Source organism: Tetrao urogallus (assembly GCF_951394365.1).
Source record: "Tetrao urogallus genome assembly, chromosome: 15".
NCBI lineage: Eukaryota > Metazoa > Chordata > Aves > Galliformes > Phasianidae > Tetrao > Tetrao urogallus.
In genome coordinates, this window is record NC_136828.1 from 3,111,914 (window position 1) to 3,130,323 (window position 18,410).

Genomic DNA, 18,410 nt, shown 5'->3' on the forward strand with positions numbered 1-18,410 from the left:
TTTTTATTATTTTTTAATAGAATGATCCTTAAGAAAAATGCAGGGCCCTTTGCAAAACTCAAAATCACAACCTACCTTTAGCTGGTGGCGACTGATGAACAGCATCTTGGGAGCTTGATTTCAACAGAGAAGCTGAATTGGCCTTCTGACCTTTTCCTCTCTTCTTGCCATACTTCACTTCCTCTTCGTTCTCAGACTCTGAGACCAAAGTGTCTTCTTCTCCAGGGAAAGCATCTTCCAGCGGTGGGGAATCTTCTGGCACTAGAGCCAAAGTAACTGTAGCTAACTGCTCACTCCTCGCCTTCTCTCTCTCAAACTGACGGTTCAAATCGCTCTCCTCTGCAAAAATGTATGAAATATACTTGGTTGTCCTTTGCCGACCTTCATCTTCCATAAAACCCTATGAAAAAAGTTGGAATGTTATTTCACTACCTTACTTCTCCATTTCTGCAGTCTCTTCTCCAGCATTGGTAGTGGAAATTTCTTCTAGCTGCTCTCCCTTCATATAAAAACATGTCATTTTTAGTACTTTTTTTTTCTAAATAACAAAAACGTTGACTAACCTTAGCATATAGAAAAGAGAAGAAACACTGTTTGAAAAACACATTTATATTCTGTGTATTAGAATGAAATGTCTAAAATATATGGGACACACAAAATTCTAGGGGAGAATAAATTTTACGTAGTTAGCACAGAAATCTTTTCAGAAAGTCATTCTGCAATGTAGAAGTTGATAGAATGAATCATTTTTAGGTAGATCTGCTGCTATTGTACCACACCAGGTACTTTAAAGCATCTGGAAACCCAAATGAGCCATCAGTGAGGGAATATTTCTCTGCAGTTTGTTTAGAAAGTGTGCTTACACATTCCTATGATTTACATTGTTCATTTGTCTCTTATTCTACAGAACTCCTTAGTAAATGACAAGATCTTAGCAAACAATTCTCTGCTGAAGGAAGACGGCAATTATCCTCCCTTTGTGGAAAGGAGTGGGTGTTTGCATGCAGGAATTTGTTCATCTGTAAGTCATAGCCCTGATTAAATGAGAAAATATTGAAATATTTGGAAATAAGGAGTTTAATTACCACAGTCTCTATATATAGAGGAAGGGTATGTTTTGTTCAGATTTTTTTAACAGAATTAATGCTGTTTTAATATGTAAGTAGACTGATGACTTTAAATGTATAGAGGATCTCTGACAAAATCCTACAGTACAGACCAGGAAAGCAGCCAATCTTGCAAAACAGAAGTTGCCTCATAGTCAGAAATGAACCAAAATGGCTATTTAGAGTGAGACATTTATGCTCACCTCCAAAACGTATTCCAGAAAATACAGGTTCCCAAATATCAGTAGGTTACCAGGGATTACAGTAAGTGTGCTTTAGTGGTCGAGGCCCATTCGTCTGCCTTGCCACTTTTTGGAGGCTATATCTGCCCCATGGTGCTGGGAACTTTGGAGTACTGTGAAGCTGCATCTGGTACAATCCCATCCATTAGTGTAGATCACCAGAACGTGCTCTCAGTATAGACAGCAAACAGGATGCAAGATGCATTTCCTACTTCCTCCTTCAGTTCAAATTTCAACTGAACGCTTTTTGAACACTTCTGCTTGTATCTTTTCCTGAACTGAAGTCAGGATCTTCTCAATCTTACCAGAATTATTTCCATGCCAGTTCTTAAATCCTGGCTGTTTCTATTGTTTGAGATGTAATATGCTGTAACATTTCACCACGGTGACCACAGTTAAATTTTCAGTTTCAATAAGTATTGAAATTATTTTATCTTAACCTTACTTTGACAACTTTGTACCTCTCCAGAAGACGACAGAGCATCCTTGATTCCAGCTTCCCCACATTCATAGCCAGACGAAGTTCTGCCTGAGAAATACCTTTGGTTCCTCTACTTTCAACTGTTTCAGACAAAAGAAAAAACAGAAAATACCTCTCAGAGATTCCTGGCCCAATTGCATACGCATACATCCGTATATACGCTCACATTTGTTCTCCCTAACTATTACTAAGGCAAACTCATCTTAAAAGCTACCTGATCTTGAAACAAACATCAGAACATAATCCTTAACAGTCACTGCTAGCAACTATGTAATTTTCAGAGGCATGCACAAAATACAGGCAAACATTGTCATAAAATGCAATGCAGCATCCCAGTAGAAGGAGATTCAAAATCAGTTTCACATTAAAAGCAAGAGCAATGTAGGAGGAAAATATTTTTTCTCTGATACACAGACAACTGAGATACAAAGAGATGATATGACTGCCCCACCACCTACAGGAAGCCTACAGCTCCAGTCTGATCAGAACATAAAGTTCTTTTCCATACAAAAAATAAGCACGTTGATGCACAGAAAGCATCAAACATCAAATTAAAGAAAAAACAAACAAAACAACATCTTTCTTTCTTCATACTCTATAAGGAGTATGAAGGCAGTGGGAAAAATCTTCAGCATGTCTTCTCTGTGATACTTTAAGAGCCTTAGCACACAATACTGTAATTTAGCTTAATATGAAGTTAAGAACCCTTTTGCACTCCAGAATTAAGCAAATCAAGGGAACAGTTCTGTTAGTCCTTGTAAAAGTAACAGATAAACTGTACTGCACACACAAACATTCCACTCCATCACCTACTTAGCTCATAAGCCTGGGTGAGCATATCCCTTTCACAAACAATATCCACAGGCTGAACAACTTTTGTGATCTCTTCATCGTCATCATCATGATAATCTTCCATTTTCTTCCGAAATTCTTTTAGTAACTTAAGGCAACGGACCATGACATCAGTACCTGTGGGCACGTGGGGAAGAAAAGACCAAAGACAACTGCTTATTACTAGGAAAATGTTTGCAACAGCTTTTCCCTATATATGAACCTGTCAAAACACTGACTAGAAGCATTCCTGACGTGCTCCAAACATTCGTGGCTATGGTAACTTTTGGACTCCCTGGTGCAGTGACTTGTGAGAGCAGTGAAGAGCACTGCAATAATGGGAAAACTTTGAATGGTAAAACCAAATCAGTGCAGTGTGTTTCTGGATGTACTGAGCCACAGAATGACATCTTCAGAATATAGATCTGACTGCGAGATCCCTCACCAAGTGCAAGTCCTCTTCTTCCCTCCCTCCCTACAGATTCCTATCACGTTTTTGCCTTCTATAGATGCAAACTACATAATGACAAATATGCATGCAGTACAGAAGGAAGTTATTTACCAAACACCCAGCATACTGAAGAAAAGGATCAAACAGAACAGTAAGAACAGTCCTACTTCCCCATCAGGATCTTAGAGCATAACTAAAATGTACAGCTGTTTTGTACAGTTCCAACATCGCTATGAAAAGAATAAACACGATGTACTATGAATACACACAATGAAAACAGACATAAAACCTCAGGTTGTGGTATTTGAGGACAGGACACACTGCTGCCATGAGCCAGAAGACAAATATACGATTCAGTTAACATGTTTAGGTAACTCTTCATCTGCTTATCCTTTTAGGATATCACAAAAGTGGGGACATGACTTCAGCACAGTGTCAGCAGTTCCCTGATACAAAGATGATCCACCAGAGTCACTTAGCTGCTGCTGAAGCATTCAAGAGATCAATGTTTAAGGTAAACTAGAACTGTGTCACTGTGCAATGCCAGCTGATCAGGTGCAGTGCTTCAGTAGCTATGGCAGAAGCAGCCAGTTCATCCTGCAGCAGTGGGTGGGAATATCTACAACCATCTTGACTCTGCTGGCAGAGTCCAGCTGTTATAAATGCAGAGTGAAAAGCTTTAGCTGAAATTATTGAGCTTACAATGAATGAATTCTGTTTTATGCTTATATATGATGACTTACTGAAGCCTAGCTGACACCAAGTTAATCCACAGTAACTTAAACATGTGACTGAACTCCAGGCCAGATGATCCCACTGATCCCATTCTTTTTCCTCATCTGAATTCCTCCCCTGCTAGATATAGCTTAAGATGGAAATAAAGCTCTGACATTTTGGTAGGGCTGTAGGCACTGCTATCTCATCCTGTTTCTACAGTCCATTAATTTCCACTTGAAAACAAAAACAACAAGAAAAAAACCCACATTTTTTTCTTTTACTTTAGCTCCTGCTGCTTGATAACATGCTTCCCATAGCAGATGCTATGGCTTCATTTCTATCTGCTTTCCTGTATATCTCCACAGATTAAAGTATCTTGAACTCTTACAAAAATCAGGTATTATTAATTAATCCTACTTTAATATCTAGTGTTTTTTAAGGCATTTTTGTGGATTTTCAGCTTTCACATCCGTAAGATGGAATTATCATTCAAGTTAAAGATTCACCAGGTGGCATTTTTCATGGTGAAATGTTAAGAAGTAAACGCAGCTGCTGTTGTACCAATCTGTAACAACACAAAATGTCTTCTGCCTTGTGTGCTGCCACATGTATAAATGGATATGTATCTTCTTTCCTTTAAATAAATACTCTGGAAGTCAGATGTTTAATTAACAATTATAAAGTCTATCTCTTTATAGTAGTTTCTGGTCTGCCAACTTTTCTTTGCAGATGTACTGAGCTCATTAGAGCATTGCTGACACAATTTAATACAAGAGCATATACGCAAATACAACATGGTACAATGCACTCCAAGAGAGTGTCAGAAAGAATCTATTATTTTTTTTTACAGTGGCAATACAAAGTGAAGGCTCTGGGGAGACCTCATTGTGGCCTTCCAATACTTGAAGGGAGTGTATAAATAGGGGGGGAAACGGCTGCTTAGGTGGTTTAGGTGAGATATGAGGAGGAAGTTTTTCAATCAGAGGGTGGTGAGGCACTGGAACAGGTTGCCCAAGGAGGCTGTGGATGCCCCATCCCTGCAGGCATTCAAGGCCAGGCTGGATGTGGCTCTGGGCAGCCTGGGCTGCTGGTTGGCGACCTGCACACAGCATGGGGTTGGAATTGGATGAGCATTGTGCTCCTTTGCAACCCAGGCCATTCTATGACTCTATGATGAAACTGTATAACCAAAAGTAAAAGGTCATACAATCCATCTATGCTGAGATGCTTCCTTAAACCAGAAATACATTAAGTACAATATATATTTGGCCAAAGTATGATGACAATTTTTCCATGTATCTTATTGAGCATCTTTTGAGTATCCACTGTGTTCCTGAAACCTACTTGATTTCTGATATATAAAATCTGTGATATTCTTCCACCATGAAGATGGACCTTTATATTTTGTGACAACTGATCTTTTCAGGCCAAAGCTGACCCTACCAGAGCTCCCTCAAGCATTTTCTTATTTATTCAATGCAATATGGGAGATTTCTCTCTGACCTTTGCTAGATGTGGCATCTGCTTTTGACTATTGCTTCTTCTTTGTTTATAACTTAGTTTCCCTTCACAGAACATTCCTTTATCCAGACTTCAAAGAGTTGCAGGAATTTTCCTTATAAAGAGCCTAAATCCACTTCCATGTAATTGACACATTTGTCCTCTCAGTGTTGTCACATTTTTTTGTTGATTCTTATCCCTCTTCCTTTATGGTCACTCCTGGATGGGAACTGCCACGTCACAGCCTGAACTGCTGATAGAGCACCTGGAGAAAAAACCTGGTCAGCCCTGGGAGCACAGGTGAAGATAATTCAACTGTGAGACTGGAAAGGGTAGAGCCTGGCTGCACCTCTTTTCAACTTCATTTAAAGGTGACTGCCACTATGAAAAAGACCTCTTTCTGTGTTGTTTTCTCTGTGAACCTAGATCCTTGGAGAAAGGTGAGCAATCCTTTCCCTTTATTTCTAATATCTACCCATTGTGCTGGTCTCTCTGTCATTACACCTCTCTAGTCAGAAGGGTTGTTTCATTTGTGTTGTTTGGTTTTGTATTCCAACTATTCCATTCCTCCTGCTCTCAAAGCAGTTCACTGCATTTCTTAACGCGCTCATCTGAGAAACTTTCTTTGCGATTAAGTACTTAAATGTACTTAAATTAAAGGTTTGAACCCTCTACAGAGATAGGTATCGATATAATTATACCACAGGAAAGCAAAATATAGTTCAGTTACCTTTCTTTGTCTTGTAAGGCCCTCCGTTGGGTTGTATTTCTTGCAGTGGGATGGATATTACCTTGGCTAGGCCAGCATTCATCATATATTGATAGAGACGTTTGAAAGTTCTCTCACAGAGACCCTAATGCAAAAAGAAATGATAAAAAGCAATGCAGGACAGAACTCTGAATTTCAGGAATTCCACAGAAATACCTGTTGATCTTCACAATGAAAACAAAACAAAAACAAACCAACAAGACTAAGGATTTCTCTAATTTTATAGCCTTTGCCATCACCAGCCTCTATACTCTTGGTGATTAGTATCCAAGACATTCATCATATTGTCTGTTTTGAAACAATGCTTTGTGTTAGGATAGCAAGAAAGGGTGTTAAAAGCCTATTAGTGTGTATGCAAGGCAGAGCTTGAGAGGATTCTGCACTCTGCTCAGTCCTTCCTGCCTTACGCTCAAGTAGAAGCAATCAACTCTAAAGAACTGCACAACTACATTCACTGACTGTATATACAAACAGTCTGTTACTGTGGCAAAACTCTGTTGCTGACAGAATAGAAATTCTTCCTTACAGCAAGCAATGACAGAAACTTGATTTAGAGCAATACAGTAGCAATAAAAGGATTTTTAATTCAATGACATCTAAGATCCTACTTTTTGGTATCTTACCACAAAATAGTATGCAATTTAAAAACAGACTGCCTTTGATACGAGTCACCTATGTTCTATATGAGAGAGAATTAGAAAAAGAATAATGAAATCTCACCAATTCTTCCCTCAAGTTTCCTAATGTTTCTATCTGGTTTGGACGAGCACTTAGCATACTGGAGAGCTTCTCCATCAGAATATCGTATTTACTCCTCCTAACCCAGAAAAGAAAATAGACATGTTACGTACAACACTATAAGCAGAAGTTACAACATTCTGAAGTGTTAACTATTAGAGAAGGTACACTGAAGTGTTCTTCACTTATTTTTAAGTGAGAACACTTAAAATTAACAGGTGGATTAGAGCTATAATGAGAGAAAGGCAAGTGACAGGCACCAAGAATACCATTTTTCACAGTTCAAAGGGAAGTCCAGCATCTTCAAGAGGAGTTAATAAAGAAAATGGGAATAGTTGAGAGTGGGGAACTATGGTGATTTGATGACCACAGCACAAACATTCACTGTAGTAAAAGGTGACAGCCTACCCAGGACGTGCTTTAAACCTGTCAGTGGCACATACCTATCAACATGAAAGCGAGTCAGAAGCAGAAGAATTGAGTGCTGCTGAGCTCCACTTGGAAGTCTTATCACATGAGACTGCATTGTTATGAGACCATTTCTGTCCAATACTCTTCGGTGATAATGAATTTTTCCAGCATCCACTCTAAAGAAAAGAATGCAAGTTATCTAGGAGCAAAAGAAATTTGCAAATGAATTCTAATTATCCAGTATTCCAATGCCATTAATTAGATTAGACCCACAGTCTTAGTGATGTCTGTTGTGCTAATTTTCAATGCAGCAATCACAAAATTAGGAAGTAACAAAATTTAACGTGTGAAATTGATTTACTGTACAAAGTGTTTTATATCACTTTCTCTAAAAGCTTTTGCTTTATTCAGTGACCAGGAAAAAGAGTGGCCATACAATAGGAGACCACTTGGGGATTCAGGTTCATTTTGTTGTTATTATTTCAGAATTATAGATGAGAATTGTAGGAGAATAATATGCAGTGCCTGAGGAAAGCGAACTGAACGCATTGTTGTAAATTCTAAGTCATAATAAAGAAGCCACCTACGACCAAGCTTTTTAGAATAGCTCTTAATTAGGAGTTAAAGTTTAAAAAAAAAAAGAAAAAAGAACTTTAAACATACAGCTTAATGCATCATGACCTACAATTGTGCCAGAGCAAGAAGAGGGAAATGACTTACCTCTGTATGCACAGTATTTGTAAAATTACAAGCAAAACACAGCACAACATAGCACTTTACAAAACACTGCAGAAAGATGACTGTTATCACCCTCCTCTGAACTATATGCAAAAAAAACAAGCTTTGGAATACAATATATGAAAAACATATGCAATACATGAAAAACACATTCTTGGTGTCAGATGGAACGCTCAGCCATGATTTGATCCCTGTTTGTAGATACCCAACTCACAGAAGGGAATGACCTCTCAATCTCTAATCTTCCCTACAGAGAACTTACAGTATCATCTAGCTATTCTGTCACTGAAGCAAAGAAGCTGGGTTGCTGACTGATGATTTTGGCTTTTTCCTTAAATTCTTTTCTGTTGCAGAAGCATCAGGCTTTATTAGGAGCTTAATTTTTCCTGTTCTCTACATTGTCTTCAGTGCTCTGAGAATTGGAATCCTTCAAGCTCTGTCTACTGACCCAACAGAGAATCTCTGATTCCATGAGAGAGTATCAGGAAGTATAACAAACTCAAGGAAGAGACCAGTACTTAGAATCAAAGAATCATTAAGGTTGGAATAGACAACTAAGACCACCAAGTTCAACCCCAACCCATCCTTCCATGGACACAGTTTTCCCTATAGAATGGCCTGGGTTGAAAAGGACCACAATGATCATCCAGTTTCAACCCCCTGCTATGTGCAGTGTTTCCAACCAACAGACCACGCTGCCCAGAGCTAATCCAGGATTAGCCATGCCTGCTAACCATGTCCCTCAGTGCCACCACTTCCCTAGGCAGCCTATGTCAACGTTCCACCACTCCTTCTGAGAATTTTTTTTTCCTAATATCCAACCTGAACCTCACCTGGGACAGCTTAAGGCATCATCTCTTATCCTATTGCTGTTACTTGGGAGAACAGGCCTCCCTCCACTTCACTACAACCTCCTTTCAGGGAACTGGAGAAAGCAATCAGGTCTTCCCTGTACCTGCTCTTCTCCAGATGGAACAATCTCATTCCCTCAGCTGCTCTCCATAAGACTTGAGCTCCAGACACCTCGCAGCTCCGTTGTCCTTCTTTGTCCCATTCCAGGGCCTCACTTTCATTCTTGTGATCAAAATTAGAAAAGAGGCCCCAAGAATCAAACACTCCCACTAGTAAGGATAAGGTGCTACCAGTACAGATAAGGGCTTAAACAATACACAGGAATACAAAATTTTCTAAGCTATCAGTAGAAATTCACTCAATTTAATTTAACTTATAGAGCAAAATATAAAATTACTTGAAAGCCCCACTGTGAAGGTCTCTCTGGAGCTCTCCTTGCCACCTGGCACGCCCCAGGCGCTCCAAGATGCAGTAGGAGAAGTCGGGAAGCTTTAAGTCAGGATCCCCTTCCCAGCCTATCAGGGCTCTGTAGCGTTGGTCCTGGGAAGCCACGATGACCAGCTTGTCTCCCCATCTAACAGAAGAAAAAGAAACAAAAGATTATTACAGAATGATAAAGGTTGTAAAGGACCTGAGGTTGTTATCAAGCCCAACTCCCTGTCAAAGCAGTTTCCCTACAGTAGGCTACACAGGAAAAAGTCCAGGTAGGGTTGGGTATCTCCACAGAAGGAGACTGCCCACCTTTCTGTGCAGTTCCAGTGCTCTGTCACCCTCACAGTAACAAACTTCTTCCTCGTATTCCTCATATTACTTAAATCCATAAAAACAGAGAGATAAGTTGCATTCCCCCCAAGATCACATTCTTCATAGAATTTTTCAAAAACAAAGTTAAAAGATCACGGTTTAAAAATTAAGTTAAATATTCTTTAATGCCAGGTGTTGGGATTTCACTCACTTTTCAACAGCTTCTGTGTAGGTACAGCAAGGCTGCAAGTCCTTCCTCCTTATCTGATCGGTGATGTCCACTCTCTCTTTAAAGAACTGGCAGGAACCCTGCAGGCCATCTTTATCATCCAAAATCATGTGGACAGGGTAGATGTCATCCAACGGCAGGGGATCCCTCTTGGTTTCCAGTATCCCCGTCTCGAGGTCGATCTCCTCATACCTACAACGAGAGCGGCCAGCATGTCACCGGGCAGCTCCGGGGGGCTGCGGGGAGGGGAGCGGGGCGGGTTCGCTCACCGGTCGTGCAGGCGGAGCGGCGGCCGCGCCCGCGGTAGCAGGTAAAAGCGGAGGTCGGGCTGGGAGCTGAGCGCGGCCCACAGCAGCTGTCTGGTGGCGGGCTCCAGAGGCAGCGGGAAGGGCGGTGTGCGGGCGGCCAGGCGCTGCCATAGCGCTCCCAGAGTGATGCCATCCAAACCCTCCAAAGCCACTTCGTCCAGCAGCGCCCACAGCGCCTCCATGCTCCGCGCCGCTCACTTCCGGCACCGCGTAGAGGCGCGCCGGAAGTGACGTCGCTTTCTGCGACGGTAACCAAGGCAACGCAGAAACAGGTCGGTGGCAGCGCGGCCTGGCCTGGCGTTGCCCGTTACGCGGGCTCTGGGCGCGGTGGGGCCCAAATCCAGTACGTGGGCGACTGGGCCCGGGCTCGGGCCCTGTTCCGCTGCCCAGCTCCGACGTTGCGCTGCCTCGGTGGAGGCGAGGGTGTGGTGTTGTAACAGAGGTACGGTGCGATTGGTAAGAGCCGAAGTACGAAGTTTCAGTTTTTTCATAAGGAAGTAAACGTTTTAGCCACAAGTTTAAACTTCTCAGTACACTGGATATTGGGAGGAAATTATTTTGAGGGTGGTGAGATACTGGAATAGTGTCTAGAGGTTGCCCCCGAGAGTTTGTGGATGCCCCCTCCTAAGTGGTATTCAGAGCTAGGCTGGGAGAGGCTTTGAGCAGCCTGGTGCAGAGGGAGGTGTCCCTGCCTATAGTTGGGAGGTTGGAGCTAGATGATCTTAAAGGTCCCTTCCAACCCCAACCATTCCGTGATACGATTGCACTCTACCACAGCTTGTAGCAGCAACTCTGGAATACTCAGTAGGAAATGTTCACGTTTCCCAAAAGGCAAGGTAAAATCTTCAATGTATACATTTTTAAATGTATACAGGCTCTAAAGTGAATAAGTCTTAGATTTAACTGACCCCATAAATGATACCAGCACAGGAATGGCAGCAGGGAACTGTTAGGTCCTAGCTTGAACTGGTGATTGAACAGCTGGGGAAGGCTGCCCATGGAGCACAGGCAGATGGTTTGCACCTGTGACCACAAGGGGTGAACCCCCCCCTCCTTGGCTTATATAAGGCCCAGCCACTGAAGAGAGTGCTTTTCTTAGACCTCAGTTACTTTCTGAGGTGTGCTTTCACCAGTGGGGGTGAGTTCAACTCTTCTTTCTGTATATTATTGGCCTACCTTTAAACATTTTGCCTCCTGTCGCTGAGAATCTGTCAGAAGCAATTTGCTTCTTTGTAAACAGGAGAAATGGCATGGCCCTTTCAAAGGAATGTCAGTTCCTGGATTGAAAACACACTGTAGAATCTGCTTCTTCATTCTGTTATTTTGAGAAAAGCAACTAATGTATTCTCTGTTCATCAGGAAACTTGTTAAATAATTTGTTTTATACTATGTTGAAAGAGGAGCTTCTCTCAGCTTAGCGTATTCATGGCTAAGGAGGGTGCTGAACCAGTAATATTCTATAGTGAATAATTTAAATACTTGACTGTGACAATTCTATATTCTTTCCAGCTTTATATTAAGGACATGGTAACTAACTTTGATGAAAAACATGATGAATATTTAATAGCACTTCAGCAGAGAAACCGGTAAGCATTGTTCCCACTCTCATTGAGTACATGATGTATGTATGGTAACTGCTGAGTCACAGCCTGAACTATTGATTGAGCACCTGGGGAAAGGACTGGATCAGCCCTGGGAGCACAGGTGAAGGCAATTCAGCTGTGTGCCCAGAAGGGGTGGAGCCTGGCTGCACTTCTCTTAGACCTTATTTAAGGGCTGACTGCCACTGGGGAAGGATCTCTGGTTGGAGATCCCTCCCTGTAGAGTTTTCTCTGCTACCCTCGCTCTTTAGGGACGTGTGAGCACTTTTCCTTTGTAACACCATTCCATTTGCTCTGATCCCTTTGCTGTTACGCTCCTTCCACATTAATCTTTCCCACTGTAACATATGGTATTAAACATGAACGGTGGTGAATGTTTGTTCAAAACTTGGTTGTAATGTGAAATTTGGCTTGCTGTATTGCAATGCCTGACTTTGTGTGACTAGTTTGAAACAGCTGAGGTAACTCTGAGACCTCAGAAGGAGCCTTTGTTCAGGTGTCAGGCTGTTGTGTTGTGTGATGTCTGTTATGCACTCGGAGGGAGGTGCAAGCAATACCGAAGCAGGTGAGAAATAGAACTTGTGGTTCAAACTCATGCCCTAGGTTATTTTGTTGTTGTTTTGAGAGGAGCTCAACTATTTTAAGATTTCTAAATTTCTAACCAAAACTCTCAGAAGTTTTCAAGTAGCAAGTTTAAGCATATAGAATACCAAGTGGGGGAAAAAAAAAAAGTGAAATGATAAGCGATCTAGTGGAAGTCTTAGAAGTGAAACGATTGAGCTTAAGTCACAGGGTGTCAGTACTCATACAGGCGTTGTAGAACATGAAGATCCTGAAAGTTACGTCCTAAATTGTTACTTGAGCAATGAAATACATTTTTCTTTTAACTCTGTCACGCTATCTTTGCATTTATTGCTAACTTTACCTGTATTTGTACTGCAGATGGTTGAGTTGTTCTTTCTGCTTTAGGCTACTGAGATGTTTGAAAAGAAAGGATCCTGCACAAATCAAACTGGAGCAGTTAGAGCAGGGGTTTTCTCTGTATATGAATGGAGCGAATTCGGAGCTGAGAAACTACCACAAAAAAATCCACTCATTTGGTTGCTTCAAAAATGAGACACAGTCCTCCACTGCAAATGGTGAGCTACACAGAGGCAGCAGTCTGGAACCGTTTAAAGTATTTACTCATCAGAACTGTCATCTGGTCATTGAAATTACTCCCTGGGCTGTGTGGCAGAGTACTTACTCAGCTGCTTGTGTGTTACAAAGCAGTCTCTGCAACTCCCTATAAGTTGTTTAGTTGATCTCTAATTCCAATGCTTAGTTTCCTCACCTTCCTGCTTTTAACTGGAAAATTAGAAATTGCCATTGTAATGCCTTTGATATGCAGCACTGTTCTTAGACTTTAAGAACTGATGGATTCCCATGTTGTCTAATGTCCTGCAGATAAATGGCATTTGACTGAATAGACTGTAATCAAATTACAGACTTAAATTTTGTTTAAACTATCGTAGTCTTCTTTAAAAGTCAGGTAATCTTTGTTCAAATATTTGAAGTAAAGACAATTTGTCATCTGCTAGTGATGGCTGGCTCTTCTTGGAACGTGTATTTTAGTTCCAGTTAAAGTCTTTCTGTCAAAGAGCAGAATAGTAGTAGGTGTAATTTTGCATCTGTGAAATTATAGAGAGTGAGCTTAGTGACCTTCTAATCCATTTGGTTTAATGAAAATAAATGATTTCAGTAAATCCCAGTGTAAAGCAGTTTATCCTCATATTAATATAACCTATCTAATAGAGTATATCTTTTAAATTTGTTGCTATGTAAAGTGTCTAAGCTTTATTATTTGCTTAACGATGAAGACAAACTTAAAAATAATGTCAGAATTTCTGATTGAAGGCTTACTAATCTCAGCAATACAGAAAGCTATCTTCATTCAGTATCCATACTCCAGTCTCTTTTAGGGTTTTTTTTATTTTTCCCTCTCTCCCTTTTCCCCTGGAACTATTTGTTTTCATGTTGAGTTCGGATTTAGCTGTCTGTTATATGACAGATATCACATAGCATGGAGATAGGGGATGAGCTCATCACCTGTGTCCTGCCTTGGTTGTGTGTAATGGTGCAAATACTGCATGATCTTGAATATTGGAAAAAAGAAAAGGAAATTGAGTGCTTCTGTCTGAATTAGGGAGATATGCTTTTAGGTATCTGAAGTATGTACAGACAAATACCTGATTATTTTTTTTTTTTTTGTCCAAATATTGTGCTGGCAATTGTAACAGATCACTCAGGTGAGATTTACCTCTTCTCTAAGCTTAACTAAAGAATTTTTTTGTTAGCCTGTTGTCCCTTGATTCAGCTCAGGTAGAATACTGATCTTGTCAGTAGGACCTGAGGTGCTGTGGTGTTTTTTTAAAGGTATCATGGCAGCCTTTTTTCCCTTCCTCAGCTCTGCCAACTTAAAGAGATAAAACAAGTGTGTTCTGCTGTTTAACAGCCACCAGGTGTTCTCATCTTAAACATGTGTCGTGACAATGAAAGACACCAATGAAATCATCATCCTGTCATTTTTCTTCTTCAATTTCATTTTACCACCACAGTCCAGAACAGCTGTCTGTGATCTATGTAGAATTCTTGCCCTAGGGTAGTATCTTAGCAATTCTGTATTCTGTTTCATTTTCAAGCATTTCTTCTCAGTGATTGAATGTTATTTTACTGACCATAATGATTTTTGGCTAAGGTACAGTGCTGAATTTTTTTCCCTATCTCTCATGAGAGTTATTGCATCGTTCATTACTTCCAAAGCATCCCTCTCTCCGATCAGTCTTCTCTAAAAAATTCAGAATGCGTGATACCTAATAGTACAGAAGGGGCTCTTTATGCTTCCTGAAACTGCCCTTATTCATCTTTGTGTTCCCTCAAAATAATTAACAACAGTGGTTGACACACACCTTAAGCTTAGGCTTGGTAGGTGAATTGATATGATAGTGAAGCTGGTCTCCACATACACTGTCATTGATTTGGATGTATAACCCAGGTATACTTTCACAACAAGCATGTCCTGCCAGTGAATGTCAATATAATAAAAATGATGTGGCTTAAGGGTAGTCTGGGATCTCTTCCTAATGTTTTAATGACGTACAATTAAGTTGTTGGCTGCTGGAATACACACTGTCAGTTTGCATTTCCAAATGTACTCCTGCTAGAGAATGACTACACTAACCTATTTTGTGTGTTGAAACAGGTTATAGTATTCACGTGCCATCCATCTTTTGGGCAGGATGGTTTTGTACAGAATGAATGTTTGGCACAGAGGCAGGTAGCTCAGTTGCATCATCTGCTGCTTGGGAGTTGAACTACTGTTTTTAATGACTTAGAAAAATGTAGTCATGGGAATCCATCACAAAAAAGAAAAGTTGCCTAACTCTGAGGTGGCATGAGTCTTACCACATCCCTTTTCTTCCAGGCACTTATACCATACATCATTGACCTTCTGAGCAGTTGCTGAGAAAAGATGAATTGCTTAGGAATGAAAACTAAACATCTTTCCAGTTTTGTCCTGAAGCAGTGACTGAGTCAGACCGTGCTTTTAGCATTGTACTTCTAGCACTGGTCACCCTTGATGCCTGAAAAGCCTCGTGTCAGTCTTTGATGATGGCTGCAAGGCATTCTTGGAGTTACTTAGGAGTAGCCCAATGGTGTAAGGGGAGCTGTAGTTAAAAGGGATATTTTTCCAAAGTATCAAGCATCTTGTTTCCTCCCTAGAATGGTCCATCACTTTTTCCCTCTGTTCTTTGTCCTATTTCATGCATCTGGGAATGAGAAAGATCCTTTGGGCTGAGGCAATAGAACAAGTATGTTCTCTCACTCTAGTTTTACTATCGCCCTAAATTGACATAAGCCTGCACTGTTGCCCTAAGAATGGCCCTTCCCTCTGGTGGCTTTCTCAAATGAGCTTCTACTAGAAATGACAGGGAACCAGAAAGCGTAAGAGACTACAATTAAAAGTAATCATTTGTCTGTATTTTTCCTCAATTAAAATTTGCTGTTAGCAAATTTTTTGAACCATTCACTGCATGGATGGATGTAGGGGTTGTCCAGCCTCCCAAAGAAAACGTGACATTGGAGGCTGGGATGAGCCAACTGATGTAATTTTGAAGTAAGCCCCGCTTTGTATTGAAGTTGCACTAAGTGACCTCCAGAGGTCCCTTCCAATGTAAATCTTTCCTTGGTTCTATGACCTTGGTATGAAGACTGCTTCTTTTATTGGTTGTACAAGTTCCTACTGGCTTAAGATGACCATTAAATTATGGCTTAAAGAAGAAAGGTTTTGCATCAGCTATTTTTCTTCACTGAGAAGAAATGGAAGCTGTAAATCTGTCTTGGACATAGGAAATGAGATGCCTTTATTTAGGATGGTATTGAGAGTGTTGATTATGTCCTTGCTCTCTTGGGGATGTTGCTGTGACCTGCAGGATGTAGGTCTCTGTGTCTTAGTCAAAGTATCTTCTGAAAAATCCATTGCTTCACTGGGACCATTTCCAGTGCAAGGACTCTTGTTCTTCTTGACCACACATGGAATTTTCACCTGGGTTATGACACTCTTTGTTGCCTTAGGAAATGAATCATTTTCCTTAGTCTGACTAGCACGCAAAGAATACTTCTCTACACAGTATGTTAAACGTGTAGTACATTCTATTTAATCTGGCAATAACTTGTCTCCTTAGTTTGATACTCAATACTTCCTTTGTAAACTCAGTGTAACATCTACTGTTCACCAGGACCTTGTTTATCAAAGTCTGCCTTCAGTTTCTGAAGACTCCTTACTCTACCCAGGTAGGAATCAGAAAGATATGCATATGTATGCTAGAACATACTTCAGTACTTTCATACCAGTGAATATGGAGGTTTACAAGCTGTTTATGTAGCTTTAAGCAATTTACACTCTTGAACACACAATAGTAGTAATCCCCAAAGGAATCAGAACTCTTGCCACTGGTACACAACTAGCCGGTTTTTTGGAGTGGAATGCCTTTCTAATTGTTATTCCTGTTCTTGTATCAGAAACATTCCCTTTTCTCCTCATCTGAGGGAGAGAAATAATTATATGCATCTTTAAATACTGTATTTCTCTTTTCTGAATTCTAATTCTTGCCTCTGGAACAGCATCCCAGCTAAAAGCCAGTGAATTGCAAGTGCGCAGTGCACAGACTGCACCAAGGAAAATACAACGCAAAGGATGGCTTCAGGTAAGAAACAGCTTGAAGTAATGCATCTTTGAACTATTTCTTACTACACGGACTTACAACTCCTCTTGTTTGTTCCCCGTGTGTTTGTTCTCCGTTGGTATAGAGGTATTTCAGAGAGGCACCCAAGTGTGCCAGCTTCCTGAGCAAACTTTAGTGCCTTCCCCATGAGACTGTTCTGCAATTACTTCTTTATATTCCTGTGCTTTAAGAGATTTAACTGTAGCTGCTTTGTTGATTGCTGTGTTCCTTTTCCTGTCTTTTTTTTTCCCTAATCTGGTGCCATAGGTATGACTTGTGCTGGATGTGAACTCCTCCATGGAACAGCTGAGGAAAAGATTGCTTGATCTCCATATTATCTACAGATGTTTATTGATTATAGTACTGCTGACAGCAAGAAAAAATATTCAAATGATTTTGCCTGTTTTAACAGAAAGCTGTGGAGATTAAAACAGAAAGAGGGACCAAACTCTGCGTTAAACCTCCTCTTGAGTACTCTGAGGATTTTGAACCTTATGAAAGCATGAGCATGGAGAGAAATAGTGATGATCCTCTCCATTACTCCCAGGTATGATGAACGGTTGCCCTCTGTTGTTCGTGCTTTTGTCAGTCAATTAAAATGTGAATGGAGACAAGTATCAGTATTGACTAGAGCATTCAAATCCAGCATAATTTACACTTAGTTCACAACATTGTTTTGTTTTTTTTTTTTCCCATGTTGGAAGTGTGACATGAAGGAGAAAATGAAAAGAAAAAGTAAAGCTACTTGAAAATCTATTCTCAGTCAGCAACACTAAGATGTTAAGGCCTAATTTATAGAGGCAGACTGTTTCTATTGAACAGAACCAATGAGTCTGTCAGTTTACTCAGTGTTTGTCCATGTGGACTTTACTCTTGACTGTCAGATTAGAGAAAGCTTAAATAATTTGTTTTCTTTGTAGCTTATTTTTTGGACAGTCAAGGTGAAATTGTTGTATGTCATGACTTTACCTTACTGATGTCAGAGTAAAGTTTTGAAATAATACATTTTTTTTCCATCAAGGGTTATTACTGTGTGCAATTCTTTGGCAATTCTACCTTCCATTTGGTTACTATTTTTTGTTCTAGCACATGTTGTGACTATCCTTCTTAGAGCAGGGGGGAAAAACCCTGCAACCTCTGAATCTCTGCATGACATCACTACTTGGTAGCTTTTGTATAGTTAACATCAGATGAACTTTAAGTGCATTTTCCTAGCTTGCATTTTCAGAGGTTCAGTATCAGCTTTCATTTTGATATATCCCATGAATTATTTTTACTGGCAAAGTTGCTTGTACTAAATCAACTACCATCTTAATTAGCAAACAAGTAAATCCAATACCACTGTGGCTACCTTCTCCTTCTGCTACCCCTTTGCCTTTCCTCACTGTGTGCCCTGGTCCAGCACATGCTGTCATGGAAAGATGAGCA

General features: G+C 40.5%; 2 protein-coding genes across 2 annotated transcripts in view; one reads left to right on the plus strand and one right to left on the minus strand.

The window, feature by feature from the left end:
- Positions 1-10,299, minus strand: part of GTF3C1 (general transcription factor IIIC subunit 1) — a gene marked incomplete at both ends in the record, with an annotated part of 38,162 nt that extends 27,863 nt beyond the window's left edge. Inside the window, 9 exons of the mRNA XM_079542974.1 lie at positions 76-400; positions 1,794-1,909; positions 2,643-2,798; positions 6,059-6,182; positions 6,818-6,914; positions 7,279-7,422; positions 9,234-9,410; positions 9,792-10,001; positions 10,079-10,299. Of these exons, the coding sequence (XP_079399100.1) occupies positions 76-400; positions 1,794-1,909; positions 2,643-2,798; positions 6,059-6,182; positions 6,818-6,914; positions 7,279-7,422; positions 9,234-9,410; positions 9,792-10,001; positions 10,079-10,299 (1,570 nt within the window). The remainder of the gene's footprint in view (positions 1-75; positions 401-1,793; positions 1,910-2,642; positions 2,799-6,058; positions 6,183-6,817; positions 6,915-7,278; positions 7,423-9,233; positions 9,411-9,791; positions 10,002-10,078) is intronic.
- Positions 10,300-11,641: 1,342 nt separating this feature from the next.
- The window catches only part of KATNIP (katanin interacting protein), a gene marked incomplete at both ends in the record, with an annotated part of 53,272 nt that continues 46,503 nt past the window's right edge, over positions 11,642-18,410 (plus strand). Inside the window, 4 exons of the mRNA XM_079542663.1 lie at positions 11,642-11,703; positions 12,688-12,857; positions 16,882-16,964; positions 17,395-17,529. Of these exons, the coding sequence (XP_079398789.1) occupies positions 11,642-11,703; positions 12,688-12,857; positions 16,882-16,964; positions 17,395-17,529 (450 nt within the window). The remainder of the gene's footprint in view (positions 11,704-12,687; positions 12,858-16,881; positions 16,965-17,394; positions 17,530-18,410) is intronic.